General features: G+C 39.8%; 1 protein-coding gene across 1 annotated transcript; it reads left to right on the top strand.

Moving 5' to 3' along the window:
- Nucleotides 1–274: 274 nt before the first annotated feature.
- On the top strand, nt 275–18060 carry LOC112247812 (dual specificity protein phosphatase 7). Its single transcript, XM_024416634.2, has 3 exons — nt 275–1127; nt 7122–7553; nt 17737–18060. Exons 1-3 carry the CDS (start codon nt 719–721, stop codon nt 18045–18047), a joined length of 1152 nt encoding a protein of 383 aa, XP_024272402.2. The 5' UTR covers nt 275–718; the 3' UTR covers nt 18048–18060.
- The last annotated feature ends 556 nt before the right edge of the window (nt 18061–18616 follow it).

Raw genomic sequence — 18616 nt, 5'->3', positions numbered from 1 at the left:
CATTGTCATATATCCTATGTGCCAAAAGGTGTCTAGACGCAATTACGCATTTGGAGATTATAATAGACTAGGTTTCCCCCTAGGAATCCGACAAGGTTGAATTAATTATCAGTGTAATATTTTAGGCCATGTGTTGCTGTCCAAATTGGTGAGAGAGAGGGATATGATGTCTGAAAGTTGAAAAACCTTTCCCATGCTGTATGCTACGTCTTTAACTGTTGCCTAGCTCCTCCTTCCACAGTGACATGTCTACTCTCTGCAAACCCCTTTTAGTTCAGCCTGCTTGTCACAGCGGTTACTGGAAATGACATACGGGAGGCGGTCGAATGGCAAACATGTTAAAAACATGTGCTATAGCTACGATTCATCCGGAATCCACATTTTCATCAGATTTATATAATAACGCGATATAGGTCATTTTCATTAATAAAGGACCGCTTAAAAGACCGCAGTGTCAAATGGACGTCGACGGCATCTGAATGAACCCAGCATAATTTCTAGCCAACGGACTGAAATAAAATATCTTTAATGTGTTCAAGCCTGGTGGTGTGTTCATTCCGTCTACCAGCCTTGGCGAGCAGCGGTACTACTGTATCGGTGGACGAAAGTGATCAGAGCGGACTCGGTTCTGTCCTTATCCACAGCAGTAGAAGTTTAGCGCCGTGATTTGTATTTCCCTCCTCATGTTACTGCAAAGAGCCATCTCCACATTTCCCTAATGAAAATTAATCTTTGGAACGGTTCCCGGGACGTGACAGAGATTATGTCGAGTAAAAGTGTGGAATGGCTTCAAGAAGAACTGGAGTCCGGGCTCGGGGTGAGCTCACTACTGCTGCTGGACTGCCGATCTCACGAGCTTTACGAATCGTCGCACATTGAGTCGGCCATCAACCTGACGATTCCCGGTTTGATGCTGCGGAGACTGAAGAAGGGGAATCTACCGATCCGGTCCATCATCCCCAACAACGAGGATAAGGAGAAATTCGTGAAGCGGTGCAAGACAGACATGGTTCTTCTCTATGACGAGGCCACTACGGACTGGCAGGAGACCGGGGTGGCGAGCTCTGTTCTCGGCTTGCTGTTGCAAAAGCTCCGAGATGAAGGTTGTAAGGCTTTCTACCTGGAAGGTGAGAATGAACTTCTTCGATCTTTTAGATTTGTTTTTGTTTTTATGTTCTCGTATTATTTTATTTTCAGTTTCCTGGTACATTTTCAACGTCTAAAGACTAGGCTACTTGTCAACAACAACAACAACAAATCGACTTAAAGCACAATTTATATTCTATTCCTACGTGACCGAGTTCGGAGACTAGCTAGACTCTTCGTCTAATGAAACAGTTACACAAATGGACTTTAGCGCAAAGTTACATTGTAGCTCATTCAAGGCAGCGGAATGCAACTATGGATCCGTTCGTTTCCCTCTCGCTATAATGTTATTATCGACTATGGAGTGGCTATTTGATTGTATTCTTTATCATATTAAAGTTGTCAAATATTTCTTGTCTAAATGAAAAGTCAACGGAAGGCAGCCACGGTTCATATGTAATAATGTGTAAAAAAAATAAAATAAAGGCTTATATTTTCCTCAAGTGCTTCAAGATAATGAAACTAATAATATTTATCTCGATGTTTAATTCCCCTTCCCCTTCACGAAAGCCTATAAATAATAAGCAGTCGTGAAAGTAACTTATTCTATTGTCAAATATTCGCTTATATTCCCACACCGTGACAGTAGTAAGAATCATAGTGTTTCAACCGGATTTTCGATTGTTAATCTAATAGAGTACATATGTTATATTCATTATTTGAGGGTTTTAACTTTGAAAGAATGTTGGCCAAAACAAATATGTTTTCAATTAATGTTCTAAAATGGCTCCGCCATGTTGTCAAGTGCTTCTTCTGGAAAAGACGTGCATTTCATGAATGAACAGAACAGAAACTATTTCTTCTCTGTGTGCTGTCTGAAACTAGTCTAGGCTATATAAAAACTCTATTATTTATACCACACAATCAACACCGTTCTTGTCATAGGCCTATTCATGTCCTATCTCATGTGTGTAGGAAAATAATCCAAACATGTTTCAGATTCACTTGTCTGATATTCAGGAACCACTTCTTCAGGGCAGAAGAGACTAGCTACTAATGTAACAAATGTCTCAGCATCAGCGTAACAGATGTGAATGTACTTTGTAGAACTCTCTTGCGATGTTGATTTGAAAGAAAGGACTCTCCAGCCAGCGGCCCCAGTTGATTGGTGTTTATTCTGACGATAAACACAAGGAGGCACATTAGATGCTGTAGACCTATGATTATGATTAGATGTGCTGGACAATACTATGTTGATGGCTGTAGACTCTGGATTCGTCGCTTGCATGTCAATATCAGACTAGATATTTTGTAATTAAACATCACAACAATGACAAAAACTGTACAAAATATAATATACCTTTAGACCGTCCCCTCGCCCATACCCGGGCGCGAACCAGGGACCCTCTGCACACATTAACAACAGTCACCCACGAAGCATCGTTACCCATCGCCCTACAAAACTCTGTGTTGTTGTATGTGTCAAATTGCTACACTTTATCTTGGCCAGGTCGCAGTTGCAAATGAGAACTTGTTCTCAACTAGCCTACCTGGTTAAATAAAGGTGAAATAAAACATTTTTAAAAAATTTAAAAAATCCGCGGCCCTTGCAGAGCAAGGGGAACCACTACTTCAAGGTCTCAGAGCAAGTGACGTCACCGATTGAAACTCTATTTAGCGCGCACCACCACTAACATGCTAGCCGTTTCACATCCGTTATGTAAGTACCTGACGATAGACACGAGGAAGTACATTAGCAGGGCACCAGTATGTTGATGGCTGTCAATTCGTGTTTCTTCCATTGGTATGGAAATAACTGAGTTAGCAGGGAGCTAATTTGACAATTACAATTAGAGCATGCATAATAACTGAGTTAGCAGGGAGCTAATTTGACAATTACAATTAGAGCATGCATAATACTGAGTTAGCAGGGAGCTAATTTGACAATTACAGCAAAAACATCCAAAAGCACATCCGAGGATGTCCCCCAATATCTAACGGGTATGTACACACATATATTGTGTTTACTTGATAGCTACCTACACAAATAGCTAGCTAGAACAAAGTGTTAATTAGATAAATTCATTAAGGACATGTACACAGTGAACTCTTACACATTGTAAATATGAAAATAGAATATAGTATTTCAGAATGTGACCGCTTGCATTGAAATATCAGACTAAGAAGAATTGACGTTCACGATCTCCCCCTATTGGCAAGCATGACCAATGGCATAACACCTTATTGGTATGTAAATTAAACCAACCAATTGGAATACATAAACATCGAATACATATTTCTGCAGTGGAAACATAAACCAACCCTGTTACAGAAAGACCTGCAACCTAATCGTAATGTTAACGCGCGGACCACGAGCGGCACAGTCGATAGCGCGCTGGACTTCGGCTAGAAGGTCGACGGTTCAAGACCTGCTCCCTCTTCCTGTTTCATTACAATAATATTACAGAATCATTACAGTCCTGACCCATAGGCCGGTTATTGGCTTATATTGTCACTGTGAACAACATTGTAATAGTTGTGAGAAATATTCCATAGGCCTACATGTTTGAGGCTCACTGTCATCTGTCATTCACAAAAAAAGTCCACACATAACATTTTATGTCACGTTTAATGTCTCCTTAGATCAGATCAGCGGTAAGCTACTAGCTGCAGGAAGTTTTTCACCAAAGTAATGCACTAGGCCTGTACTAGTCCAATATTAGTGGATCTCACAGCTGTCTGTAGCATGGGCAACAACAACAACAACAACATGTTCACCGTTTGTATTGAAGGAGTGGAAACATCAGTGTATGAGATGGGTTTATTATTGTGTTATAGGATGTAATGTGATAATATATCAGTATACATTTATTTTTACCAAGTAAAATAGGAAGTAGGTCCATATCCTGTTCCTGTCTGGCACATATACAGTGGGGCAAAAAAGTATTTAGTCAGCCACCAATTGTGCAAGTTCTCCCACTTAAAAAGATGAGAGAGGCCTGTAATTTTCATCATAGGTACACTTCAACTATGACAGACAAAATGAGAAAAAAAAATCCAGAAAATCACATTGTAGGATTTTTAATGAATTTATTTGCAAATTATGGTGGAAAATAAGTATTTATTTATTTATTTTTACCAAGTAAAATAGGAAGTAGGTCCATATCCTGTTCCTGTCTGGCACATGTACATCATATCAGGTTTTTTGATTTGGTACAGTGTATTTTTATTTCACCACTTTGAATAGGTAAATGCTGTGTACACCCACACACACACAACTTGTATTTATTTTTTATTTAACCTTATTTAACTAGGCAAGTCAGTTAAGAACAAATTATTATTTACAATGACAACCTACCAAAAGACAAAAGGCCTCCTGCGGGGACAAGGGTTTGGGATTAAAAAAATACAAATAAATCCAATATAAATATAGGACAAAACACACAGAACAAGAGAGACAACACAACACTACATAAAGAGAGACCTGAGACAACACAACACTACATAAAGAGAGACCTAAGACAACACTACATAAAGAGAGACCAAAGACAACACAACACTACATAAAGAGAGACCTGAGACAACAACGTAGCAGGGCAGCAACACATGACAACAAGAGAGACAACACAACACTACATAAAGACCTGAGACAACACAACACTACATAAAGAGAGACCAAAGACAACATTACATAAAGAGAGACCTAAGACAACAACGTAGCAGGGCAGCAACACATGACAACAAGAGAGACAACACAACACTACATAAAGAGAGACCTGAGACAACACAACACTACATAAAGAGAGACCTAAGACAACACTACATAAAGAGAGACCTAAGACAACACTACATAAAGAGAGACCTAAGACAACACAACACTACATAAAGAGAGACCTAAGACAACACTACATAAAGAGAGACCTAAGACAACACAACACTACATAAAGAGAGACCTAAGACAACACTACATAAAGAGAGACCTAAGACAACACAACACTACATAAAGAGAGACCTAAGACAACACTACATAAAGAGAGACCTAAGACAACACTACATAAAGAGAGACCTAAGACAACACAACACTACATGAAGAGAGACCTAAGACAACACTACATAAAGAGAGAGACCTAAGACAACACAACACTACATAAAGAGAGGCCTAAGACAACACAACACTACATAAAGAGAGACCTAAGACAACACAACACTACATAAAGAGAGACCTAAGACAACACAACACTACATAAAGAGAGACAACACAACACTACATAAAGAGAGACCTGAGACAACAACGTAGCAGGGCAGCAACACATGACAACACAGCATGGGTAGCAACACAACATAACAAGAACATCTCAAATCTCACTACTGATAAGAGTAGATGAAATGAAAAGTTTACGCAACCTTTCATCGCTCAGAGATGACTTCCACATTGGACAATTAAGTTGTATTCTATGCTCCTAATTTCATTTCTCTGTATTGGACTTTTTGAACAAGTGAAATGACAACATGTAGCACAATCTTTCTCATATTCTGACCCAGCTCTGTGTAGCTATGTTTTCAGGGGTTCTATTTGTTTCTACTCTTTTATATTATATTCTACTGTATTCTACTCTATTATATTCTACTTTATTCTACTCTATTATATTATATTATATTCTACTCTATTATATTCTACTTTATTCTATTCCACTCTATTATATTATATTCTACTGTATTCTACTCTATTATATTATATTCTGCTCTATTATATTCTACTTTATTCTATTCCACTCTATTATATTATATTCTACTGTATTCTACTCTATTATATTATATTCTACTCTTTTATATTCTACTTTATTCTATTCCACTCTATTATATTATATTCTACTCTATTATATTCGATTCTACTGTATTCTATTCTACTCTATTGTATTATATTCTATTCTACTGTATTCTATTCTACTCTATTGTATTATATTAGATTCTATTGTATTCTATTCTACTCCATTCTACTCTATTCTATTGTATTCTATTTTACTCAATTCTACTGTATTCTATTCTACTCCGTTCTGTTCTGTTCTACTCTATTCTACTATATTATATTCTACTTTATTCTATTCTGCTCTACTATATTCTACCCTGTTATATTATATTCTACTTTATTATATTCTACTCTATTCAATTCTACTCTACTATATTCTACTCTATTCAATTCTACTCTACTATATTCTACTCATATTATATTCTACTTTATTCTATTATATTCTACTTTCTTCTACTCTACTATATTCCACTCTATTCAATTCTACTCTACTATATTCTACTCTATTCAATTCTACTCTACTATATTCTACTCATATTATATTCTACTTTATTCTATCCTATTATATTATATTCTACTTCTATTCTACTCTACTATATTCTACTCATATTATATTCTACTTTATTCTATCCTATTATATTATATTCTACTTCTATTCTACTCTACTATATTCTACTCATATTATATTCTACTTTCTTCTACTCTACTATATTCCACTCTATTCAATTCTACTCTACTATATTCTACTCTATTCAATTCTACTCTACTATATTCTACTCATATTATATTCTACTTTATTCTATCCTATTATATTATATTCTACTTCTATTCTACTCTACTATATTCTACTCTATTCAATTCTACTCTACTATATTCAATTCTACTCAACTATATTCTACTCTACTATATTCTATTCAATTCTACTCTACTATATTCTACTCTATTATATTCTACTTTATTCTATCCTATTATATTATATTCTACTTCTATTCTACTCTACTATATTCTACTCTATTCAATTCTACTCAACTATATTCTACTCTATTCAATTCTACTCAACTATATTCTACTCTCTATATTCAATTCTACTCTATTCTACTCTATTATATTCTTATATTTGGATTCTGATCCATCTATGTGTTGTTGTTGTTTCCAGGACAATAGTTATATTGTATTTTACTCTACTATATTCTATTTTATTCTAATTAGTCTCTGTTGTTGTTTCCAGGTGGCTTCAACAAGTTCCAGACCGAGTACCCTGAGCACTGTGAGACCAACCTGGACTGTTCCTGCCCCAGCAGCTCCCCGCCGGCCTCCGTCCTGGGTCTGGGCGGGCTGAGGATCAGCTCTGACTGTTCTGATGGGGAGTCATCGGACAGAGAACCGGTCAGCGCCACCGAGTCCGAGGGCAGCCCTCTCCCCAACAACCAGCCTGCCTTCCCGGTCCAGATCTTACCGTACCTCTACCTGGGCTGTGCCAAAGACTCCACCAACCTGGACATCCTGGGGAAGTATAATATTAAGTACATTCTGAACGTCACGCCCAACCTGCCCAACATGTTTGAACACGACGGAGACTTCAAGTACAAACAGATCCCCATCTCCGATCACTGGAGCCAAAATCTCTCGCAGTTTTTCCCAGAGGCCATTTCTTTCATTGGTGAGTATAAGCGGCCTCATTTGGATGCTTTTACAGATCATTTGGAGTTTACAGTCTTTTACAGATCCGTTGGAGTTTACTGTCTTATTTTTATTTTTTTATTCATTTCACCTTAATTTTTTTATTTCACCTTTATTTAACCAGGTAGGCTAGTTGAGAACAAGTTCTCATTTACAACTGCGACCTGGCCAAGATAAAGCAAAGCAGTGCGACACAAACAACAGCACAGAGTTACACATGGAATAAACAAACGTACAGTCAATAACACAATATACAAATCTATATACAGTGTGTGCAAATAAAGTAAGATTAGGGAGGTAAGGCAATAAATAGGCCATAGTGGCGAAATAATTGCAATTCAGCAATTTAACACTGTAGTGATAGATGTATAGAAGATGAATGTGCAAGTAGAGATACTGGGGTGCAAAGGAGCAAAAAAACAATATGAGGATGAGGTAGTTGGGTGGGCTATTTACAGATGGGCTGTGTACGGGTGCAGTGATCGGTAAGCTGCTCTGACAGCTGATGCTTAAAGTTAGTGAGGGAGATATAGTCTCCAGCTTGAGTGATTTTTGCAATTTGTTCCAGGCATTGGCATTAGAAAACTGGAAGGAAAGGTGGCCAAATGAGGAGTTGGCTTTGGGGATGACCAGTGAGATATACCTGCTGGAGCACGTGCTACGTGTGGGTGCTGCTATGGTGACCAGTGAGCTGAGATAAGGCGGGGCTATGCTGGTTAGCTGGCTAGTTAGTTACAGTTGTTAGCTGGCTAGTTAGCTACTGTAGTTAGCTGGCTAGTTAGCTACTGTAGTTAGCTGGCTAGTTAGCTAATGCCATCAGTTGTGGTGTTATTATCATATTTAGCCTATTCCACCATTTGTGGAGTAGACACTGGCATTTGAATATAGCGCTGGAAAAGGGAATCAGGACACACTGTGGACACGGTAGACACATTTAATGTAGGTGTAGACGCATGACGTGTTCAGAATGCCAGGATCAGAACTCATAAGATCAGAATGCTAAAGCTGCATGAACTGTCAAGTGTAGACAGGGCCTGTGTATCCTTGCTGTCATTTCACCAACATTCAGGTTAAATAACGATTCATTTAACACTAAATTAGGCATCAATAGATGAATCAAACGTTTATTGTGCCTCATATCTATTGAGGGATGAGCCAAATAGTTGTCTTATTACTAAGTACAATAAAACATATTTTAGCTTAAAACATATAGATTTATACATTTATTATTATATATATTTAAAAAAAAAATCTTAAGTCATTTAGCAGACCCTCTTATCCAGAGGAATTTACACAAGAGCAATTAGGATTAAGTGACTGATTTTTCACCTAGTCAGCTTGGGGATTCGAACTAGGAACCTTTTCGTTGGGCTTCCTGTCGCCCGTACAATAACGGTTGTTATTGCCTTAAACATATCGTATAAATCTTATTGTTTAAAACATATAGATTGATAAGTACATACTCAAAACATATAATATAGATTTATTAGTCAGCAACTTAAGCTAACTAGCCCTATCTCAGATGCAACAAAACGTTGCTTCAACCCTCCAAAGGAACAAAACCGTGCTTTACCCTCCAAATGAACAATATTGAACTCTGAGTTGATTTATGTATTCTGAGCGGTTTGTGGTATTTCCTGCTACACGCCTCATTTCACACCATGAAAGAGTCATGGCTTGATCTGAGTCATAGGCGGGATTATATTATTATCAAACCACAGAGAGGACCTTTTTTTAATTAACTCATCAAAAGTTGGCCTACAGGTTTCTAGCACACTCATTATACTACGGAAGGGAATCTATGAATGAAGTAGGCCAGGTCATCCTGAGAACCATTGTGAAGACTTTAGTTTTTAATGATGGGTGTTATCCTCCACTGCACCTAGAGGTTAGGGTTGTTTTGGTTGATGCCAGCTTCTTCGTCTACTGTAACACAGAGACGGCAAAGACTTCATGCTAATGTTGTCTAAGAGTCCACACGTCTATTCCATTACCTTATTCCGTTACCTTATTCCATTACATTTTCCGTTACCGTATTCCATGACCTTTTCCGTTACCGTATTCCATTACCTTTTTCCGTTACCGTATTCCATTACCTTTTTCCATTACCTTTTCCGTTACCTTATTCCATTACCTTTTCCGTTACCGTATTCCGTTACCGTATTCCTTTACCTTATTCCATGACCTTTTCCGTTACCTTATTCCATTACCTTATTCCATTACCTTTTCCGTTACCTTATTCCATTACCTTTTTCGTTACCGTATTCCGTTACCGTATTCCGTTACCTTTTCCGTTACCTTATTCCGTTACCGTATTCCGTTACCTTATTCCATGACCTTTTCCGTTACCTTATTCCATGACCTTTTCCGTTACCTTATTCCATGACCTTTTCCGTTACCGTATTCCATGACCTTTTCCGTTACCTTATTCCATGACCTTTTCCGTTACCTTATTCCATGACCTTTTCCGTTACCTTATTCCATGACCTTTTCCGTTACCGTATTCCATGACCTTTTCCGTTACCGTATTCCATGACCTTTTCCATTACCGTATTCCATGACCTTTTCCGTTACCTTATTCCATTTCTGTAATGTGGTTGTCTGACATGGCTACTAGCCTTCAGTCAGAAGATAAAAACCTCAAGATGGCTGAATGGACAGAACATAATCTCAAACATTACTTGACAGACATCATTCCCCAAATTAGCCTTATAGTTATGTGAATTACTGGTATTATTCGGTCCCTCTTTAAATCACATTCATGTTATAAAGCCTTCATAAAGCCTTTATAAGCACTACATAAATGTGTTACAAAGCATCTATAACCGTATGTCGTGGTTTTATAAAGGGTTCATAAATGTGGCAGAACTGTGACGTAATCACCAAGGTCAAATGTGACGTAACCCACTATGTCAAATATGATATAAACATGTGCTTTATAAAGGGGGACCTGTTGTGGTGAAGGATTGGAATACACTCTAAAGTGAAGTCATGTTAGTCACATTACAACGAATCTCATTCCCAGACACTTTCACCCAAATGAAGGTCTGGTGGACCAATGCATCAAACTTGGCCTTCATGGGGCCTCCCGAGTGGCACAGCGGTCTAAGTTACTGCATCGCATTGCTGGAGGCGTCACTACAGACCCTGGTTCAATCCCAGGCTGTGTCGCAGCCGGCCGCGACCGGGAGACCGATGAGGCGGCGCACAATTGGCCCAGCATCGTCCAGGTTATGGGAGGGTTTGGCCGGCCGGGACGTCCTTGTCCCATTGCTCTAGCGACTCCTTGTGGAGGGCCGGCCCTGAGCATACACGCTGACACGGTAGCCAGATGTACGGTGTTTCCTCCAACACATTGGTGCGGCTGGCTTCCGCATTAAGCGAAGCAGTGTGTCAAGAAGCAGCGCGGCTTGGCAGGGTCATGTTTCGGAGGACGCATGGCTCTCGACCTTGGCCTCTCCCGAGTTCGTACGGGAGTTGCAGCGATGAGATAAGACTGTAACTACCGATTGGATATCACGAAATTGGGGAGAAAAAGTGTGGCTTTTAGGTTAGGGGTTAAAATCACATTTTAAGAAGATACATTTTGGTAATGGGCAGGGTTTAATCATAATTATGACTTTTTAACTGTGTTATTCGTGATGATGACAAATCCTTTACTCAGTGAGGTCACTCCTATAGAATTCTATGGTCACTCCCATTAAGGCTAGTTTAGAATGGTTGATGTCCCAGGCTTATACAGTACCAGTCTAAAGTTTGGACACACCTACTCATTCCAGGGGTTTCTTTATTTTTACTACATTGTAGAATAATAGGGAAGACATCAAAACTATGAAATAACACATGGAATCATGTAGTAACCAAAAAAGTGTTAAACAAATCAAAAAATATATTTTATATTTGAGATTTTTCAAAGTAGCCACCCTTTGCCCTTTGCCAGTTTTTAAGGAGTTCCCACATATGCTGAGCACTTGTTGGCTGCTTTACCTTCACTCTGCGGTCCAACTCATCCCAAGCCATCTCAATTGGGTTGAGGTCGGGTGATTGTGGAGGCCGGGTCATCTGATGCAGCACTCCATCACTCTCTTTCTTGGGGTCAAATAGCCCTTACACAGCCTGGAGGTGTGTTGGGTTATTGTCCTGTTGAAAAACAATTGATAGTCCCGCTAAGTGAAACCAGATGAGATGGCATATCGCTGCATAATGCTATGGTAGCCATGCTGGTTAAGTGTGCCTTGAATTCTAAATAAATCACAGACAGTGTCACCAGCAAAGCACCATCACACCTCCTCTTCCATGCTTCACGGTGGGAACCAGACATGCGGAGATCATCCGTTCACCAGCTCTGTGTCTCAGAAAGACACGGCGGTTGGAACCAAAAATCAAAAATTTGGACTCATCAGACCAAAGGACAGATTTCCACCAGTCTAACATCCATTGCTCGTGTTTCTTGGCCCAAGAAAGTATCTTCTTCTTATTGATGTCCTTTAGTAGTGGTTTATTTACAGCAATTCAACCATGAAGGCCTGATTCACACAGTCTCCTCTGAACAGTTGATGTTGAGATGTGTCTGTTACATGAACTCTGTGAAGCATTTATTTGGGCTGCAATTTCTGATGCTGATAACTCTTAATGAACTTTGGGCCTTCCTTCCTCTCTGGGCCTTCCTTCCTCTCTGGGCCTTCCTTCCTCTCTGGGCCTTCCTTTCCTGCACTTTAGAGTATGTGTCACCCTGCAGCACAGCATTGTGGGGGAAGTTGAGGTCAGGTCCAATATTGACTATGCACCCAAGATGGATAGAGGTTGTGCAATCCTACTTATGGTTGGTCCCGCGAGTTGAATTCAATATCCTGACATTGCAATGCTCTACCAAGATGCATGACAGGGTTATAAGTGATTTGTTAAGCCTCCTTTACTAAGCAATGCTTAGGTCACCCTTTATAAAGCACAGGTTTGTCATAGTAAGTTATATCACACGGTTATTCCACATTTATGAAGCCTTTTATAAAGCATGACATACGGTTATAGATGCTTTGTAACACTTATGTAGTGTTTATGAAGGCTTTATGAACCCTTTTATAAAGACATACGGTTATAGATGCTTTGTAACACATTTATGTAGTGTTTATGAAGGCTTTATGAACCCTTTTATAAAGCATGACATACGGTTATAGATGCTTTGTAACACATTTATGTAGTGTTTATGAAGGCTTTATGAAGCCTTTTAAAGCTGCACGATCATTATGGGTCTCGTTGTTATTGTTCAGGGTCTCTTCATTAGCATGACATACGGTTATAGATGATTTGTAACACATTCATGGTGTGTTTATGAAGGCTTTTAAAGCTACACGATCATCATGGGTCTCCTTGTTATTGTTCAGGGTCTCTTCATGAAGAAACACTGGGTTAAAACATTAATTAACATTAACATTAAAACAACAATCACTTCTATTGTATGACAGTGAAACACAACGTGAAAAGAAATGAAGTCACAGTGATATTTGGCAGGAGAGAAAAGCCTTTTGGAAGCTTATACCACATTCAAGACAGGTTTATTAATATCCTCCTCATGGTCATGCCTGGGATGAGTCCCAAATGGTACCCTATTACCTATGGGTCCTGGTCTATAGTAGTGCACTATATAGGGAATAGGGCCCTGGTCTAAAGTAGTGCACTATATAGGGAATAGGGCCCTGGTCTATAGTAGTGCACTATATAGGGCCTTGGTCTAAAGTAGTGCACTATGTAGGGAATAGGGTCCTGGTCTAACGTAGTGCACTATATAGGGAATAGGGTCCTGGTCTAAAGTAGTGCACTATATAGGGAATAGGGCCCTGGTCTAAAGTAGTGCACTATATAGGGAATAGGGCCCTGGTCTATAGTAGTGCACTATATAGGGAACAGGGTCCTGGTCTAAAGTAGTGCACTATATAGGGAATAGGGCCCTGGTCTATAGTAGTGCACTATATAGGGAACAGGGTCCTGGTCTAAAGTAGTGCACTATATAGGGCCCTGGTCTAAAGTAGTGCACTATATAGGGAATAGGGCCCTGGTCTATAGTAGTGCACTATGTAGGGCTCTGGTCTAAAGTAGTGCACTATGTAGGGAATTGTGTCCTGGTCTAAAGTAGTGCACTATATAGGGAACAGGGTCCTGGTCTAAAGTAGTGCACTATATAGGGCCCTGGTCTAAAGTAGTGCACTATATAGGGAATAGGGCCCTGGTCTATAGTAGTGCACTATGTAGGGCTCTGGTCTAAAGTAGTGCACTATGTAGGGAATTGTGTCCTGGTCTAAAGTAGTGCACTATATAGGGAATAGGGCCCTGGTCTAAAGTAGTGCACTATATAGGGAATAGGGCCCTGGTCTATAGTAGTGCACTATATAGGGAACAGGGTCCTGGTCTAAAGTAGTGCACTATATAGGGAATAGGGCCCTGGTCTATAGTAGTGCACTATATAGGGAACAGGGTCCTGGTCTAAAGTAGTGCACTATATAGGGCCCTGGTCTAAAGTAGTGCACTATATAGGGAATAGGGCCCTGGTCTATAGTAGTGCACTATGTAGGGCTCTGGTCTAAAGTAGTGCACTATGTAGGGAATTGTGTCCTGGTCTAAAGTAGTGCACTATATAGGGAATAGGGTCCTGGTCTAAAGTAGTGCACTATATAGGGAATAGGGCCCTGGTATAAAGTAGTGCACTATATAGGGAATAGGGTCCTGGTCTAAAGTAGTGCACTATGTAGGGAATAGGGTGCTATTTGAGATGCATAACTATTTTCAGAGAGTTTCTCTTCACTTTCTCAGAGGCACAACACAATGTCTACCAATATAGACTCGTTTTCACCTCGTATTCGAAGTATCAATAGAAAACCCAAGAAGATTTTCTTGACTGTTGACTCAATCCCACTACACAGTGTAGGAATACTGGTTAGTCACGACAGTTGAGTCACGACTATACACAAGGGATAATAACAGAGAGCTTTGCTTAGAGTTGTTATGTGCAATTTCATAGTACATTTCAGTATTTCAGATCAGACTTTTAGTATTTAACATCAGATTATTAGTTGTTAGTTTCAGTATTTCAGATCAGATTTTTAGTATTTAACATCAGATTATTAGTTGTTAGTTTCAGTATTTCAGATCAGACTTTTAGTATTTAACATCAGATTATTAGTTGTTAGTTTCAGTATTTCAGATCAGACTTTTAGTATTTATCATCAGATTATTAGTTGTTAGTTTCAGTATTTCAGATCAGACTTTTAGTATTTAACATCAGATTATTAGTTGTTAGTTTCAGTATTTCAGATCAGACTTTTAGTATTTAACATCAGATTATTAGTTGTTAGTTTCAGTATTTCAGATCAGACTTTTAGTATTTAACATCAGATTATTAGTTGTTAGTTTCAGTATTTCAGATCAGACTTTTAGTATTTAACATCAGATTATTAGTTGTTAGTTTCAGTATTTCAGATCAGACTTTTAGTATTTAACATCAGATTATTAGTTGTTAGTTTCAGTATTTCAGATCAGACTTTTAGTATTTAACATCAGATTATTAGTTGTTAGTTTCAGTATTTCAGATCAGACTTTTAGTATTTAACATCAGATTATTAGTTGTTAGTTTCAGTATTTCAGATCAGACTTTTAGTATTTAACATCAGATTATTAGTTGTTAGTTTCAGTATTTCAGATCAGACTTTTAGTATTTAACATCAGATTATTAGTTGTTAGTTTCAGTATTTCAGATCAGACTTTCAATTTTACAGCTCAGACTATTTATTTTTAGTAGCAGTATTCCAGATCAGACTATTTATTTTTAGTAGCAGTATTCCAGATTAGACTATTTATTTTTAGTAGCAGTATTCCAGATTAGACTATTTATTTTTAGTAGCAGTATTCCAGATCAGACTATTTATTTTTAGTAGCAGTATTCCAGATCAGACTATTCTGACGATAGTTTCAGTACTTCAGATCAGACGATTTGACGTTAGTTTCAGTATTTCAGTAATCAGTCTACTAGACGTACCTTCTCCCATCCCCAAGGAATATCCAGTGTTTTCCCCTCTTCAGCTTCATGGGAATGTGGAGTTTTTGTTTGGCTCTGGAATGTCCGATGCCTTGTTTGTTTTGAAAGTGCCGTATTTAAGAAATACACGTGACGTGGAACGATCGAGTCAGAGTCAGGAAGTATTTAAAGGTCTTGGTCGATCTCCGGAACGGACGGTAGCGGGGTTTGCTCCTCAACGTTTAGGGAAATACACTACATGACAAACAAATGTATGCGGACACCTGCTCATCCAACTCATTTCCACTAGATGTTGGAACATTGCTGCTATAACAGCCTCCACTCTTCTGGGAAGGTTTTCCACTAGATGATGGAACATTGCTGCTATAACAGCCTCCACTCTTCTGGGAAGGTTTTCCACTAGATGATGGAACATTGCTGCTATAACAGCCTCCACTCTTCTGGGAAGGTTTTCCACTAGATGATGGAACATTGCTGCTATAACAGCCTCCACTCTTCTGGGAAGGTTTTCCACTAGATGATGGAACATTGCTGCTATAACAGTCTCCACTCTTCTGGGAAGGTTTTCCACTAGATGATGGAACATTGCTGCTATAACAGTCTCCACTCTTCTGGGAAGGCTTTCAACTTGATGTTGGAACATTGCTGTGGGGACTTGCTTCCATTCAGCCCAAGAGCACTAGTGAGGTCAGGCACTGATGTTGGGCGATAAAGGCCTGGCTCGCAGTCAGCGTTCCATTTCATCCCAAAGGTGTTTGATGGGGGTTGAGGTCAGGGCTCTGTGCTGGCCAGTCAAGTTCTTCCACACCGATCTCGACAATCCATTTCTGTATGGACCTCGCTTTGTGCACAGGGGCATTGTCATGCTGAAACAGGAAAGGGCCTTCCCCAAACTGTTGCCACTAAGTTGGAAGCATAGAATTGTCTAGAATGTCAATGTATACTGTAGTGTTAAAATTTCCCTTCACTGGAACTAAAGGGCCCGAACCATGAAAAACAGCCCCAGACCATTATTTCTCATCCACCAAACTTTACAGTTGGCACTGTGCATTGAGGCAGGAAGTGTTCTCCTGGCATCCGCTAGACGTAGATTTGTCCGTTAGACTGCCAGTTGGTGAAGCGTGATTCATCACTCCAAAGGTGGCGTTACCACTGCTCCAGATTTTCAAACAAAAGGAAACGTCTTGGCAGGGGGAAAACAACATATTTGAATAAATGTGGGTTTTGACACTTATGTAGGTGTCTTAACCAGCTGTAAAATAACCCAATATATGCTGAACAAAATATAATTGGTCCCTTGTTTCATGAGCTGAAATGAAAGATTCTTGAAATGTTCCAGACGCACATAAAGCTAATTTCTCTCAAATTTAGTGCATCAATTTGTTTACATCCTAGTTAGTGAGTATTTCACCTTTGCTGATTAAACAGCATCATCATTACACAGGTGCACCTTGTGCTCGGGACAATAAAAGGCCTCTCTAAAATGTTCAGCTTTGTCACACAACTCTATGCCACGGATGTCTCAAGTTTTGAGGGAGCGTGCAATTGGCATGCTGACTGCAGGAATGTCCAGCAGAGCTGCTGCCAGAGAATGTAATGTTCATTTCTCTACCATAAGCCGACTCAATGTCGTTTTAGAGAATTTGGCAGTACGTCCAACCAGCCTTACAGTAGACCACGTGTAACCACGCCAATCCTCCACATCTGGCTTCTTCACCTGTCTGAGACCAGCCACCCAGACAGCTGATGAAACTGAGAAGTATTTATGTCTGTATTAAAGCCCTTTTGTGGAGAAAAACTCGTTCTGATTCACTGATCCTGGCTATGCCCTCTCAGGCCCACCCATCCTGCCCAGTCATGTGAAATCCATTGATGAGGGCCTAATTAATTTATTTCAATTGTCTGGTTTCCTTATATGAACTGTAACTCAGTAACATCTTTGAAATTGGCAGGAGGAGTTGTTGTAGCTGTTCTCTCATTATAAACTCCTCAAACCAGAGAGGAGGAGTTGATGTAGCTGTTCCCTCATTATAAACTCTAGAAACCAGAGAGGTGGAGTTGGTGTAACTCTAAATGGTGTTGCGTCTCAAACACATAAAACTAATCTGTACCTCTATCTTTTCTCTAACCCCTCCAGACGAAGCTCGTTCCAAAAAGTGTGGTATCCTGGTGCACTGCCTGGCAGGGATCAGTCGCTCGGTAACGGTAACCGTGGCCTACCTGATGCAGAAGCTCAACCTGTCGCTCAACGACGCGTACGACTTTGTGAAACAGAAGAAGTCCAACATCTCACCCAACTTCAACTTCATGGGTCAGCTCTTGGATTTTGAGAGAACATTGGGTCTCAATAGCCCGTGTGACAACCGTTCCTCCACCAATGACCAACTGTTTTTCACCACGCCAACCAATCACAACGTGTTCCAGCTCGACACGCTGGAATCTACATGAAGGGGTGGTGGGGGGGGGGCGTGACTTGAGCAGCCATCTTGGATGTGAATGTTTTTCTCTTCTCTTCAGAGATTGGCTGGCTGGCTTTGACAGCATATAGCCTGGGATGGTGGACTGACGGTGCGTGGACAGGGACAGATCAGAGGCCAAATGGAAGTCTGCTTGGCTTGTAGAGCTCTGTTGGTCTCGCAGAGGGTTGACAGGAAGAGGAAGAGGAAGAAGCCCTGTCTCCTCTCCTCAGTGGTTTGGGAAGCTTGTCATCTTGCCTTTGGAACAGCCTGTTTTTTTTGTTGTCTAAGGAAAGAGGAAGTGCTAGGAGTAGAATGAGACATGCTACGCTGTAGAACAGAGAAGAACAGAACAGAGAAGAACAGAACAGAGAAGAACAGAACAGAGAAGAACAGAACAGAGAAGAACAGAACAGAGAAGAGCAGAACAGAGAAGAGCAGAACAGAGAAGAGCAGAACAGAGAAGAGCAGAACAGAGAAGAGCAGAACAGAGAAGAGCAGAACAGAGAAGAGCAGAACAGAGAAGAACAGAACAGAGAACAGAAAGAACAGAACAGAGAA

Source organism: Oncorhynchus tshawytscha, linkage group LG07 (assembly GCF_018296145.1).
Source record: "Oncorhynchus tshawytscha isolate Ot180627B linkage group LG07, Otsh_v2.0, whole genome shotgun sequence".
Taxonomy (NCBI): Eukaryota; Metazoa; Chordata; class Actinopteri; order Salmoniformes; family Salmonidae; genus Oncorhynchus; species Oncorhynchus tshawytscha.
Note: the sequence above shows the minus strand (reverse complement) of the source record. Positions and strands in the feature narration are given on the sequence as shown.

What these genes read in the sequence shown, in the direction of transcription:
- LOC112247812 (XM_024416634.2), top strand. Translation starts at nt 719, where the DNA reads ATGAAAATTAATCTTTGGAACGGTTCCCGGGACGTGACAGAGATTATG. An exon ending in TAAGGCTTTCTACCTGGAAG is followed by an intron (nt 1,128 to 7,121) that starts GTGAGAATGAAC and finishes TGTTGTTTCCAG; the next exon opens with GTGGCTTCAACAAGTTCCAG. An exon ending in AGAGGCCATTTCTTTCATTG is followed by an intron (nt 7,554 to 17,736) that starts GTGAGTATAAGC and finishes TAACCCCTCCAG; the next exon opens with ACGAAGCTCGTTCCAAAAAG.